The following is a 14,761-nucleotide window of genomic DNA, read 5'->3' as shown; positions in this document are numbered from 1 at the left end:
GAAATGACAAACCACCCCAGTATCCTTGCCTAGGAAATCACATGGACAGAAGAGCCTGGTGGGCTACAGTCCATGAGGTCACAAGAGTCGGCCGTGACTTAACAACTGAAACAATTAACAAAGCACACCTGTTACACGCTAGGGTTCTTACCAACCTAATCCGGTTTAAGCTTCATAAAGTGGTAAGAGTTATTATCATCGTCTTTATTTCACAAGTAAGAAGACTGAAGTTGAGGAGACAAGTAACTTAGTCACATTCAGGGCAGGGATTCGGATTCAGATGGATTCACACATAAATTTGAGACTGTGTCAACCTCGTTTCCTTGCACCAGTCTCCTCCAGTTCCACTGCCCTGTATAATCCTGGGCTAGATAACCATTGTCCGTGTATTTTTAACTGCCCAAGGAATTAGCTGGATTTTGTTGTGTTTTTAAAGAAAGCAAAAGGCATTTCACTGACTGTGTAGGTTTTTAGAGAGGTCTTGTGTGAGGAAACAAATCCAGAGAATGTCAGCTTGTTTACTGGATTCTTTCAAATGAATTTCCTCCGAAGCCCAGATCTCAGATCTCTTCCCAAGGCGCAAAACTTTTCCGTCTCCAAGGCGACAGAGAGTAGTCCCTCCTTTCTCGTTCTCGCGCGTATGGATGACGTCACACGGCGAGGTTCTCTGACGTAAGAGTTTCCTGTCCACCATCTTTGTCCCTGGCAGAGTGGGTTTTGCGCAGTGGCTTAGACCTGGAGAAGGAGTCGTGACGTGCGGGAAACCATTACAACATCGCTCGGGCCGTGCTCTCTGGCCGCTGCTGCCACCCCCGCCCTTGCCTACGGTGAGTTGTAGGCGGCTAACTTTGGGGTGTGTCCCTTTTTGATGGAGATAGGGGATCCCCAGACTTGGTTGGAGACAGGCGGAGGAGAGGAAATCCGAGGACCGTGACCGTTGATGATGGAGTGAGCCGTCGGGTGTGACCGTTGTGAGGAAGAGGGTTGGAGAAAAGGACTCCACCGCTGGGGCGGGGCGAGGGAATCCTCGGGGTGGGAATTAGGGGGCTCTGGGGAAAAGATATGTTCGAAGTCGGGGGGTTAAGAGGGTCAGAGGCCAGGGGTGTGGCTGGCGGAGACCGGAGGCCGAGGAGAGAACCTTGCTTCTTCCCGGTTTGGCGTCATTCTCTGAGAGGCTAGGACACGCTCAGCTGAGGAAAGGGAAAAGGGGTTCCCCAGAGCTTTGCTCCTAGATGGGTAAACCTCGCCGTTGTCCGTCATTTGAGGTTAAGAGACGCCTCTCCTCTGCTTCGTAATGGAGGAACATAGCCGTAGAATTTTGACCACCTCGGGAAAGAAGAGGAATTCCTGACACCGGAGAAAGGGAAGAAAAACCCAGAGAATTGACCAGATATGAGAGAGGGGGAAGCTCTTGGGAGTAAATCTTAGCCCGGAATTTTTTCTTCGGGGTCTTAGAAGGAACGGTCTGGTTTGAGAAAGGCTGTGGATTAAGACAGAGGTAGAGAAACTGGAACTTCCTGTTAATTCCATTTTTTTTTTTAATCCAAAGAATTTATTCATGCTGTTAGTTTTTACAGCATTCTTCTGTTTGGGGGCAGACTTTTTTTTTTTAACTCGATTACGAAGCGATGTGAATAAAGTGTGGCTGCTTCATTAAACTTTTTACTTTTAAAGGTCTTTAAAATGCCAAACACAGTTAACAATCATTGTGGTTTAAAACAAAGTAAAAAAAAAACCGCGGTAAGTTTAGAAAAGACAGAATGACCAAGAAAGTGGTCTCAGTGAGGAACAATTTAAATTATTAATCACCTTGCTGGTATACTTCTGTTGCTTAGCCTCAGGGTACACTTACAAAGTAATAATAGCAGCAGATGAAGGAGATGCAGCTGTACAAGACGTGTAACACTTTGCCAGTGGTGACTAAGCCTGGTGGGAAGGTGAGAACTGTTTACAGGTATTTGACAGTTTAAACTCCCAAAGAAGCAGAAAGTAGAGTGTGTTCTGCAGATAGCTTCACTGAAAGTTGGGTGGTAAAATTAGTATAAAGCTAACATTCTGTGAGGGCTTCCCTGGTGGCTCCTTTGCTGTAGGCGTGGGTTTGATCCCTGGCTTGGGAAGATCCCCTGCAGAAGGAAATGGCAGTCCACTCCAGTATTCCTTCCTGGGAAATCCCATGGACAGAGAAACCTAGCGGGCTTCAGTCCATGGAGTCACAAAACAGTAGTATGCGACTTAACCACCAAACAATATTCTGTGACTTAAGAGACTCAAGAAAACCTGGTTCTTCCATCTTTTTTTTTCCTTCTTTAAACACACCTATATTTTCAGTAAGTCATTTCAGTCACTCAGTCTTGTCTTATTCTTGGCCACCCCGTGGACTGCAGCACAGCAGGCCTCCCTGTCCATCACCAACTCCCAGAGTGTACTCAAACTCATGTCCATTGAGTAAGTGATGCCATCCAGCCATCTCATCCTCTGTCCCCTTCTCCTCCTGCCTTCAATCTTTCCTAGCATCAGGGTCTTTTCAAATGAGTCAGCTCTTCGCATCAGGTGGCCAAAGTATTGGAGTTTCAGCTTTACCATCAGTCCTTCCAGTGAATATTCAGGACTGATCTCCTTTAGAATGGACTGGTTGGATCTCCTTGTAGTCCAGGCGACTCTCAAGAGTCTTCTCCAACACCACAATTCAAAAGCATCAATTCTTTGGTGCTCAGCTTTCTACCTGTGTTTTAACATTACATTTTAGGCACAGTTCTGAATCAAGCTGAACAAGGAACGAATTAGGAAGGACACATTTTCTTTTCTTCCTTCTTTCTCTCCCTCCAGGCGTAAGTTTTCCAGAGTTTATTTCAATTAAGAGTTGGATGTAAAACTTAAGACCTTTTTTCTTACTGTATGATACTAGCAGAGTACTTTGTAGTCATTTTTAAATGGAAATGAAAGGTATGTCTGTTGTAATGAGTTATCTGTTGTAATTTTGTATGCAATAAATGATACATGAAGATGTGTTATTGAAATGTCTAATTAGCACTTCTCATCCTTATGCTTGTAATGAAAGATTACTAGAACGACCTGTCTGCTTTATAATTTGGTTAATTCTGTTCACTTTTTCCCATGGGCACCAGCTGTGTAAAGTCCAACTTTACATGAAGAGAGTGAATTTAGTGGCCTCACCAACTCTAAATTAGCTGCTATTTCCCAGAGAGCCGTTTGAAATTAAGACCCCTATTAATTTTTTTCTGACCTTATTCTCTTTAGGGGCACCAGAAGGAAGGAGGAATAGTTGAGAAAGGAAAACTGTCACAGCCTATATTTAGTAGAAACTAGGTTATGTTAAATCTAGATGTGTAATCCTGTACAAAGAGGCCTTTTCTGAAATGCAGTAACATCACACTCTGGGCTAGGAAAGTTAGAGAAATTGTGCTTTTGACTGTGTCAGCCTTATTTATTTTTTAAAACAATGTCCTGAGGCCATACCTCAAGCCCATAGAGCAGCCGATGGATGACTTGTTTAGTTTGATCTGGTAAAAAGGTAGTGTGAGTTCCAATTCCATGTTGGCTTCGCTTTGCTGTGGATCTCTCCTGAGGAATAACTTATCTCCCGCTCCCCAGAAGAACTTGATTTTTTTTTTTTTTTTTAGTTAGAGTATAGCCAATTAACAATATTAGTTTCAGTCAGCAGAGCCACTCAGCCAAACACATACATGTATCCATTCTCCCCCAAACTCCGCTCCCATCCAGGCTAGATTTTTAAGGCTTTTCAGCAAATACTTTATTTATTCTTTGAGCTCTATCTTTATCTTGGCTGCCTCTTTGGAGTGGGGGGGGGGGGGGGCACTTCTAAAACAGACAGCAGTTTTCACCGTCCTATGTTTTAGAGAATCTATGTTCATCTCTGGCATGTGATTGTCTCATTTAAAAATACATGCATATGCATCTTTTGAGGTGAAATTCACAGAAAATTAACCATTTTTGAGTGAACAGTTCGGTGGCATTTAGTACATTTACAGTATTGTGCAATTCTGCCTCTTTATTTTTGTTTAATTTTAGTTTTTTTGGGGGGGGGGGAGTTTCTTTGGCTTAAGGCAGGAGCTAACATGATAAAATGTTTCTCTGCTGGTAGCTGTAAGGGATATTACATTACTCTTGTGTAGGACAGAGTGAAGGAAGAGAGTGGTAAGTTTCTCCCTTTTCTTTAAAAGCAGGGCTTTTAATTTAGTATCTAAAGATGATGTACTTGACTTTCTTCTCTTCGCTGAAGTTTTGTGGTTTGGTACATTATTCCCTAGTTAAGAACACTTGGTGCTCACAATGGATAGGACAAAAATCTCTTCCTCAGTGATAAAGATTGTTAGGGGAGGTAATGAAATTGTGTGAGTCACTATTAAAGTAGGATTTAAGACTAGGTTAATTTAGTGTTTAATAGATGTGTGCTGAAAATTTGTTAGGAATTTAATATGCGTGAATGTGCTTTAGGAAACAAAACAATTTGGGGGCCCTTTTTCAAAGAAACAATGAAAAATTCCATGCAGCTTTTGTTTTTAAATCTTGAGCAAGTTTTAAGCTTTGGTGACCCCATAGGATTTAGAGTGGCTTAATCTCATCCTGGAGAGACCATAATGGCCTTGAACTATGGCCTTCTTGTCACGCTCTAGCAATCATTTCTGTATACTGGTTTTCCTCTTTGTATATGTAAGTTCTTGGGCTTTCTAGGTGGCTCAGTGTGGTAAAGAATCCACTTGCCAGTGCAGGAGACACAGGTTCAGTCCCTGTGTCAGCAAGATCCCCTGAGGAGGAAATAGCAGCCCACTCTAGTATTCTTGCAGGGAAAATCCCATGAACAAAGGAGCCTGAAGGGCTACAGTCCATGGGATTTCAGAGTCAGACTGACTGAGCACACAGTGCAATGCCATGCGTAAGTTCTTAGATAAGAAGTTCTGATTTATTCCAAGTCTCCTATGTGAAGGACTCCTTTCTTCAGTTTGCCCACTTCACATTTAGTTTACATTGTGAATGGATTAAATGATTATAACATTCTTTGAATTTTTGCTAGAAAGGCATTATGAAAATATTACATAAGGCAAGTCTTTGTAACAGAGTTACTTTAAATTGTAACAAATAAGCTGAAAACAGAAGTTCTTGTTTTCTATAATGATTTATGTGAGTTCTAGCTCACTTTTAACACAGTAAATTCAGTGAAATTCTGTTACAACCTAAAGCACTATTTATATAAGGATCAGGATTATAAATATTAAGTAGCTGCTTGGAAAGATAGCAAATGAGTCTAATTTCTCTTAAATTACCCAAGTAGTAAATTTTAGAGAACAAAGTTGAGCCAAGCTCTTGTCACTACTTCATGATTTTGTGGCTCTTTTTTCCTTAATTACGTTGATTTGTTTAGTGCTTAGGTCTTTTCTCTCGTATTCATAAGTACCATTGTTTGTAAAGGTGTGGTCACTCAAATTTGCCAAATGTATTATCACTGATGTTATTTTGACCTGAAAGTAATGAGCAGCTCCTGGGGCATCTGTCGTAAATTTGGTGATGAGTAGTAGTAATAATGGTGGTAAAAAAGAAGATACCTTTTTTTAAGTGCAGAACGAATATTATTAACAGAAATTTAACGTATTTGAAGAAATCAAGTACATTGGACAAAGTCTGTAGAATTTCTCAAATCAGAAAACACTGTTTCGTTATTTGGGGAGAAATGTGATTAGTCCATGCTGGTTTTGTTGTACCAGTGGAGCCTTATGTCAGCTGAGTTAGTTCTGGAAATTGGAAGGGAAAGGCAAAGTTCAAGCTGGCACCCGTGTTCTTTTAAGTTTTAAGATCAGTTCTGATTCTTTTTTATACTCAGTGTGACTAAACAGATATCTCAGTTCTTTGCATTGTTTTTAAGTCTAAACTGATATCATTTCTTTTGGGGAATACTTTTGGGGGTAATTGTAGGTTGTTGGAAATATGAAACAATTTTTAAGGCCTCTCTAGATGTTTGTCATGAAAGAATATTGTCCTACTAATTTAGACTGCCCTTTTTTTTTTTCTGCAAGCGATTCCTTTTATTGATACATGTGATGGTGAATAGATTGATACAATTATTTTCTCTTTCAGTTTTTCTATGCTTCTAAGAGACTGGGAATAAGTCAGATTTGCCTTAATAGAAAGTGATAGGGAGATCTTTCAACACAAACTTTGTCTTAAGTATTGGAGTGGCTAATGGAGATGCAGTTACAGAAAGATCTAGCTTTAGGTCTTAGAGGCTCTGAGAAGATAATTGTGGATAAAATCATAAAGCCATGATAGGTTCAGGTTTTCACTCTCTTCCATTAAGCCTTTGGAGTTTGCTCCAATTAGCTTTTTGACATAAGAGTTTCATTCTTAACTATCCTTGCATCCCTTTGGATCACCCATGATGGTAAGGATGAAGAGACTCATTGTGGAATGTAGGTAGTCTCATATATAAATGTTCTTAAAATTAGCTGAATCCCTTGTTGGACCCAAATAACTCAGATAAAGGTATTCTTTTCTCTTGCTCTAGGTGCACATTAAAGATCCAAAACCATGACTGACTCTAAGTACTTCACAACCAATAAAAAAGGTAAGTATGAGAACTTGATAAAAGCCTTTTTTTTACGATTCTTCAAAAGTGATGGTGTAAGATTGCTTCAGGTAGAATGCTCCTGCTCTCTTCAGAGATGCATGTCTTGGACCATCTCACTGGGAATCTGCTGCTTCTACAGAAAGGTGTATTGAACCGATTTTTAGAGTATAGGTTTTTAGAGATACAACTGTAATGCACATCATTTTGACTTGAACATTTTAGTGAAAGGAAGAGATCCAAGATTGATCCACTGAAGATTGATAGGTCTGAGGAGGGTGAAAGAGGAAGAAGCACATTTATTCTCTTTTTTTAAAAAATTGAAGTGTAGTTGGTTTACAGTGTTGTGTTCGTTTCTGGTGTACGCAAGAGTAATTCAGTCGTGTGTGTGTATGTGTGTATTCTTTTTCAGATTCTTTCCTATTATAGCTTATTACAAGATATTGAATATAGTTCCCTGTGCTGCTCAGTAGAACCGTATTGTTTGTTTATTTAATACAGAGTAGTGTGTATCTCCTAATCCCAAGGTCCTAATATATCTCCCCTCACTCTTCCCCATTGCTCTGATAACCATAAGTTTGTTTTCTGTTTTGTAAGTAAGTCCATTTGTATCATTTTTTTTTAGATTCCACATATAAGTGATATCATGTATTTGTCTTTCTCTGTGTGATTTAACTTCACTTAGTATGGTAATCTCTAGGTCTCTCCATGTTGCTGCAAATGGCAGAGTTTCATTCTTTTTTATGGCTGGGTAATATTCCATAGTGTGCATAAGTCCCATCTTCTCTATCCTTTCATCTGTCATGGACACTTAGGCTGCTTCCATGTCTTGGCTGTTGTAAATAGTGCTGCTGTGACCATTGGGGTGCATGTATCTTTTCAAAGTAGAATTTTCTCTGGATATACGCCCAGGAGTGGCATTGTTGGATCATATGGTGACTCTAGTTTTTTAAGGAACTCGCACAGTGTTTTTCATAGTGGCTGTACCAAAGTCTTTTGTTTTTTTTCCTTGGAAACAAGCATTTTATAACAAGGAGTATTATTAAAGCAATATAGCAGTAAAAAGTAAAAATAAAGTTCTCTTCCTATCTATTCTTGTTCCTGATGGGAACTTGATCTGTATCCTTAATCTTTTCTGTGCATATATTAATACATATGATTGAAAAAAATTTTAACCACAAAAAAGAGATGATACAAAACAGTGCATGGAAACTTGATATTTTCTTATCCTTGCACTCATGCATTGTTTTGCATGACCTCTTTTTTGTTAAAGATAAAAATGATGTGATGCACTGAGAAGCACATACCATTATTTATGAATTACAGCTGCCAAAATGCATAACCTCAATGTAATTATGAGAAGATACCCATGAAAAATGAGGGTGTTCTTTAAAATGACTGTCCTGTGCTTTTTAAAAATGTCATTATAATGAAAGACAAAGGCTGACCAGCTGTTTCAGATTAAAGGATACTGAGACATGACAGTAAATGTAACGCATGATCCTGAATTGGATTCTGGCCCAAGGGGGATAGGGATAAAATTACTATAGAGGACATTATTAAGATCATTAAGTCTGTATAGATTAGATAATGTATTACTGTTAAATTTCCTGATTTTCATCATTGTATTATGGTTATGTAATGTAATTCCTTGTTCTTAGAAATTACACACTGATATAATTTAGGGCTAAAGAGATGTAACATCTACAGTTTGTTGAATGAATCAGAAAAAAGTTATAAATATATAAAGAAGTATGATAGAGCAAATGTGGTGTAACATTAGAAATTGGGGAGTTTTACAGATTTTCTGTAAGATTAAAATTATTTCAAAAGAAAAAATGGGAGGGCAGGTACAGTGCCTGGAGCACCAGAAAGTTATCTAGAAAGCCCAAGCATATTTGTCATTTGTTCTGTCATTTGGAATTAATTAAGGGTAAACAAAGATACAACCTGGTGGCTCAGAGGTTAAAGCGTCTGCCTGGAATGCGGGAGACCTGGGTTCGATCCCTTGGTCGGGACGATCCCCTGGAGAAGGCAATGGCAACCCACTCCAGTACTCTTGCCTGGAGAATCCCATGGAGGGAGGAGCCTGGCGGGCTACAGTCCACGGGATCGCAGAGTTGGACACGACTGAGCGACTTCACTTTCTTCTAAACAGGCTCTTCCACTGTAATACAGAAAACACCATGGAGCACTGCTTATTACATCAGCTGTTAGTCCATGGTTTTCAACCTTGCTGACACATTGAAATGGCCCAGTGAAACAGAGGAGGTGATGTCCAGTCCTCCCCTGCACATGTCTTTATTTGTTTGGTCTGGGATATGACTTTGATGGGAGTTTTAAAAGCTCCCCAGATTTTTCCAGTGTTTGGCTGAGATTGAGAGCTATTGCTAGCTGCTTGGTAGAGTTGATGAAGGGGAGAAAGAAGGGGGAAAGATAAGAATTTAATAAAGCGGTAGTATGTATGAGATTCCTTGCCTCACTCAGTGCCCCTTGGCTCCACCCAGCTTCTTCTGTTTATATTGCTTACACCTTAGAAAATCCTTTAGCCCTGGTCATTCATTTTCAGCTTTATTTCTGATTCTCTTATCATTCTGAAATGTATTTATTTCTTCTATTAACATTTTTTGTGCTTTGATGACCTAGATGTTGTGTGAAAGTCAAAGTGAAAGTCGCTCAGTCATGTTGACTCTTTGCGACCCCTCAGTGCATGGAATTCTCCAGGCCAGAATACTGGAGTGGGTAGCCTTTCCCTTCTCCAGGGGATCTTCCCAACCCAGGGATCGAACCCAGGTCTCCCACATTGCAGGCAGATTCTTTACCAGCTGAGCCACAAGGGAAGCCCAGATGTTGTGTATAATGATACAAAAAGATGTAATTTAAAAACTCACCTAATTCTTCAAACCTTCTCTTACAGTGGGTCATGGTAACCTTTTTTTAAATTCAGGGATTTTTGTACAAGTTTGAGACTTACAGATGAATCACATAACACATTTTAAAAAATGGATAGATTGTGTTCCTTTTACTTCCTATAACACCCACCAGAACTGCCTCTTTAAATTTATGCTATTGGAGTTGGAATAATTTCAGTTACATCCTATTTTGATTCTTCGACTCCTGCTGCTATTCACAATTCAGATTTTCTGAAACCCTGCTGCTTGTTTTTTACTTTTCCCAGAAGTAAATGATGAGAACTCTTGAGAGCTGGATTTGGCAGCAGAGGACTTGGAGAAGAGGATGACTTTTTCAAGGGCCCAGCTTTTCTGTCTGTGCTATTTTTATAGTAGCTGTCAAATAAAGGGGTGATATTTGTCAAAATTTGTTTGCTTTGTTGGCAGTAGATCTTGATGTAACAAGCTTTTTTAGTGCTTATCTTTGGTGCTTCTTACTGGTTTCATCCTTCTCATTTAGAGGCTTCAGCAGATCACATTGTTTGCTGGCCCCACTATTCCTATACTGGTGAGCGAGGCTGAAATGAACATTAAGAACAGTGGAAGAAAATGAGGCAGTACTCTAGATGGGAAGTTGAAGTGGCAATAGTCAGCTTCTTTTTCGTAGTGTTACAGTATATTTTCTTTCTTTTAAAACCAGTTGAGAGTTGTTATCTTCTTATTTCGGCTCCAGCTTTCTTAAGGTAGGTGATCCTAGGCCTTAAAATAGTAGTGACAGTCCTGGCATTTCACAGTGCAGAGCTTGAGCAGTCATTGAAGAGTGTACATTTAGAAATGACTGGTTTGTACCATTCTTGAAGCTTCAGTATGATTATTTCTGTTGTTAGCTTGATTGAACAGGATAGGGCTTTAAATCCCATTGACAACTTAAAGTACTGATTAGAGCAGTGATTTTCAACCCTGTACGGTTAGAATCACTTGGGGAAACTTTAAAAAATATGAACATAGGAGTTTTACTGTCTGAAAGTCTGATTTACTTGGTTCAGAATGGAGCCTGAGCATTGGTATTTTTAGATCCCTCCCAGGTAAGAATGTGTAGACAATGTTGGAAAATTCTTCAGTTAAAAAAGTTGGGAGAAACCATTCTAAGGCCAGTTCTGTTACGCGCTAGCTCTGTGACCTTGGATCCTCACTTTGTGGAGTTGAGAGTAGTGAATGAAAAGTCTCTTGTGGTTTGAAAACATTGATTTGTGGACTTGTTTCCTGCCTACATTTATTTTTTCCTCAGGACTTGGAAATTCTGATGGGAGATCATCCCTCAGATGCCATTCTCTCCCCATTGCAGAAAAATACCACATCTTTGCTGTTTTTAAACTCTTGTTTCCGTTGCAGCCTTGCCCCTGGTTAGCTGCTGTGGTGTTACTTTACATAGTGCAGTGTTGTGCTCTCATTTTCTTAACCCTGGGACCTCATCTGTTTGTTCTCTTCCAGGAGAAATCTTTGAATTAAAGGCTGAACTCAACAATGAAAAGAAAGAAAAGAGGAAGGAGGCTGTGAAGAAAGTGATTGCTGCTATGACTGTGGGGAAAGACGTTAGGTAAGGGTGACCTCTCCTGTCTTGCTCACTTTAGACTCTTACTCTAGTGGCTTTTACTGCTTTTCATTTAAGGCTATTATGATAAGAATGTATAAGAATTAGTTTGTCCCACTGAAAACATTAGGAAGTGTAGTTGATTTTATATTAACGCTGTGACCAAGTGTGGTGTTTTTAAGAGTGTGAAACCAGTTTGATTTCGTTTGCATACAGATCTAGCATAAAACCTCCTGAGAGCTGGCACAATCACAAATCTGTTGCTAAGGTAGTTTTAGAAGATGATAAAAATATACAGAGGAACAGAAGCCCATGTGTAGTTTAATTGGCTCATGCCAGTGCCTCAACTGTACAACTCTGCATTGAGTTGCTGAATTCAAGATGAAAATCAATGGTAACAAAATCCAAATGGTCTGTTTTTTTCTCCCTCTTTTCCCCCTGTAATTTAGCAGGACCATTTGGAAATAAGGATAGTCTGCAGGCCCCTGAGAATTCCCGATATCCTTTCCATGAATTCCATGAGGTCAAAGCTATTCTTGTAATAATACTTAGGTCTTTTATGCCCTTTTCAGTGTGTTGATATTTGCACTGCTGGTGCCGTATTCTGAATTAAGGCAGTGTGCCAGACCATAACAGTAGTCACTGTATCCTTCACCACCATGTGCTTGCAGGAAAAAAGGGCAGTTTCACTTAGGATTGTCCTTCATGAAGCACTACAAATTTATTTCAGTAAACCTTGAATCTGAGTTCAGGTCTTTTTAATATTCCATGTGATGAAACAGGAATTTGCATAAAGTACTTCTGCATAGCAGAATGTGACGGTTGATTTGAAAAAGATCCCTTGCACAGTTGTTTGACTTGGGAATACCATTCTATGCGAAAGAATGATTGACAGACAAAATTATAGTTAATCAGACTTAATATTTGGGAGATATTTTATAAAAAAAAAAAAAAATCAGAGAAGGCAATCGCACCCCACTCCAGTACTCTTGCCTGGAAGATCCCATGGATGGAGGAGCCTGGTAGGCTGCGGTCCATGGGGTCGCTAAGAGTCGGACACGACTGAGCAACTTCACTTTCACTTTTCACTTTCATGCATTGGAGAAGGAAATGGCAACCCACTCCAGTGTTCTTGCCTGGAGAATCCCAGGGACGGGGGAGCCTGGTGGGCTGCCGTCTATGAGGTCGCACAGAGTCGGACACGACTGAAGTGACTTACCTTACCTTACCTTACCTTATAAAAAATGAACAAAGTGAACCTGTCACTTCAAAGGAAAAAATTTGACAGTAGATACATTTCGACTTTAAAAATTAGAGTGTTGGAAAACTTGTGTCTCCCATCATGAACTTGATAGTTTCCAATACTTAGAGATTTTTCTGATGAGATTGGTGGTGAAATTAATGAATGTGATTATTTGGTGCTGGGCAGAAAGTGAGGAGGAACTAAAAAGCCTCTTGATGAAAGTGAAAGAGGAGAGTGAAAAAGTTGGCTTAAAGCTCAACATTCAGAAAACTAAGATCATGGCATCTGGTCTCATCACTTCATGGGAAATAGATGGGGAAACAGTGTTAGACTTTATTTTTCTGAGCTCCAAAACCACTGCAGACAGTGATTGCAGCCATGAAATTAAAAGACGCTTACTCCTTGGAAGGAAAGTTATGACCAACCTAGATAGCATATTAAAAAGCAGAGACATTACTTTGCCAACAAAGGTCCATCTAGTCAAGGCTGTGGTTTTTCCAGTGGTCATGCATGGATGTGAGAGTTGGACTGTGAAGAAAGCTGAGTGCCGAAGAAAGCTGACTGTGAAAGTTGATGCTTTTGAACTGTGGTGTTGGAGAACTCCTTGGACTGCAAGGAGGTCCAGACAATCCATCCTAAAGGAGATCAGTCCTGGGTGTTCATTGGAAGGACTGATTCTAAAGCTGAAACTCCAATACTTTGGCTACTTCATGCGAAGAGTTGACTCATTGGAAAAGACCCTGATGCTGGGAGGGATTGGGGGCAGGAGGAGAAGGGGACGACAGAGGATGAGATGGCTGGATGATATCACTGACTCGATGGACATGAGTTTGAGTAAACTCTGCAAGTTGGTGATGGACAGGGAGGCCTGGCGTGCTGCAACTCATGGGGTTGCAAAGAGTCAGACATGACTGAGCTGCAACTCATGGGGTTGCAAAGAGTCAGACATGACTGAGCGACTGAACTGAACTGAATGAAGTATGACAACCTAGAGATGACCTGCATAACTCATTGAACCAATGTTTTCCAAATAACCAGTGCGTATATCATAAAGTTATGCATGGGTAAAAGATCCATTCAAAATGTAAATGAATGGATTTTAGTTCAATCAGGTACAGAAAGTTTATCAATATGGTTTCAGATTCCATATTGCACCCAACTTTTAAGAAACTATGATTTGTGGACTAAAAAAAAAAACCAAAGGAAAAAACGATCATTTGTCTGACTTTAATGTGTCAAAGCAGAGACGTTACTTTGCCAACAAAGGTCCGTCTAGTCAAGGCTATGGTTTTTCCAGTGGTCCTGTATGGATATGAGAGTTGGACTATGAAGCAAGCTGAGTGCAGAAGAATTGATGCTTTTGAACTTTGATGTTGGGGAAGACTCTTGAGAGTCCCTTGGACTGCAAGGAGATCCAACCAGTCCATCCTAAAGGAGATCAGTCCTGGGTGTTCATTGGTAGGACTGATGAAGCTGAAACTCCAATACTTTGGCCACTTGATGCAAAGAGCTGACTCATTGGAAAAGACCCTGATGCTGGAAAATATTGAGGGCAGGAGGAGAAGGGGACGAAAGAGGATGAGATGGTTGGATGGCATCACCGACTCAGTGGACATGGTTTTGGGTGGATTCTGGGAGTTGGTGATGGACAGGGAGGCCTGGCGTGCTGCAGTTCATGGGGTCACAAAGAGTCAGACACAACTAAGCGACTGAACTGAACTGACTGAATGTGTCAAAGAAGAAGACCCAGTTATGTGAAAAAGCTATTAAAATGCTCCATTTTGCAATTTATATATGTGTATGAAGATGTGTTTTCTTCTTTATACTTCAGTTAAAGCAACATTCTACAATAGGTTGAATGCAGTAGCAGATGTGAGAATCCAGCTGTTTTTGCTTAAGTGAAAGTGAAAAGTGAGTGAAAGTGTTAATCACTCAGTTGTGTTTGACTCTTTGCAACCCCATGGACTGTAGCTCTCTGTCCATAGGATTTCCTAGGCAAGAAGACTGGAATGGGTTGCCATTGCCTTCTCTAGCGGATCTTCCCGACCCAGGGATCTCCTGTATTACAGGCAGATTCTTTACTGTCTGAGTCACCAGGGAAGCCCAAAGCCACGCCCAACATGGGGCTTGAACCCATGACCCTGAGATTGGGACTCAATTTTTGCTTAAACTAGACATTAAAGAGATTTGCAGAAATTAAAACAATGTCATCTTAATTTTTTTAAAAAAGTAAAATAGATTTTTACTTTATAAAATATGTTAATATGAAGCACATTTATTTTTTTATCAGTTGAGTCAAACGCTGCTGATAAGAAATGGATGAGTGTAAGAAGTAAATGCCAGCATCTAGGGGTGGAATGTTGTTCTAACACAAACATCTGAGAAGGTTCTAAGGCTAATGATGACCTTATGTCATTAAGAAAAGGGAGAATCAAGTT

At 40.0% G+C, this 14,761-nt stretch overlaps 1 protein-coding gene across 3 annotated transcripts in view; it reads left to right on the top strand.

Moving 5' to 3' along the window:
- Positions 1-672: 672 nt before the first annotated feature.
- AP2B1 (adaptor related protein complex 2 subunit beta 1) overlaps positions 673-14,761 on the top strand; it is a 108,343-nt gene continuing 94,254 nt past the window's right edge. For 2 of the 3 annotated variants that reach the window (XM_019981350.2, XM_019981349.2), the window contains exons 1-3: positions 673-827; positions 6,539-6,598; positions 10,981-11,086. In XM_019981350.2, coding sequence (XP_019836909.2) covers positions 6,562-6,598; positions 10,981-11,086 — 143 coding nt within the window. In that variant the 5' untranslated portion in view covers positions 673-827; positions 6,539-6,561. Of the gene's footprint in view, positions 828-1,917; positions 1,938-6,538; positions 6,599-10,980; positions 11,087-14,761 lie in introns of those variants that run through there. The other variant, XM_070772648.1, reaches the window with a different exon arrangement.

This window comes from Bos indicus, chromosome 19 (assembly GCF_029378745.1).
Source record: "Bos indicus isolate NIAB-ARS_2022 breed Sahiwal x Tharparkar chromosome 19, NIAB-ARS_B.indTharparkar_mat_pri_1.0, whole genome shotgun sequence".
In the NCBI taxonomy this organism is placed as follows: Eukaryota; Metazoa; Chordata; class Mammalia; order Artiodactyla; family Bovidae; genus Bos; species Bos indicus.
Note: the sequence above shows the minus strand (reverse complement) of the source record. Positions and strands in the feature narration are given on the sequence as shown.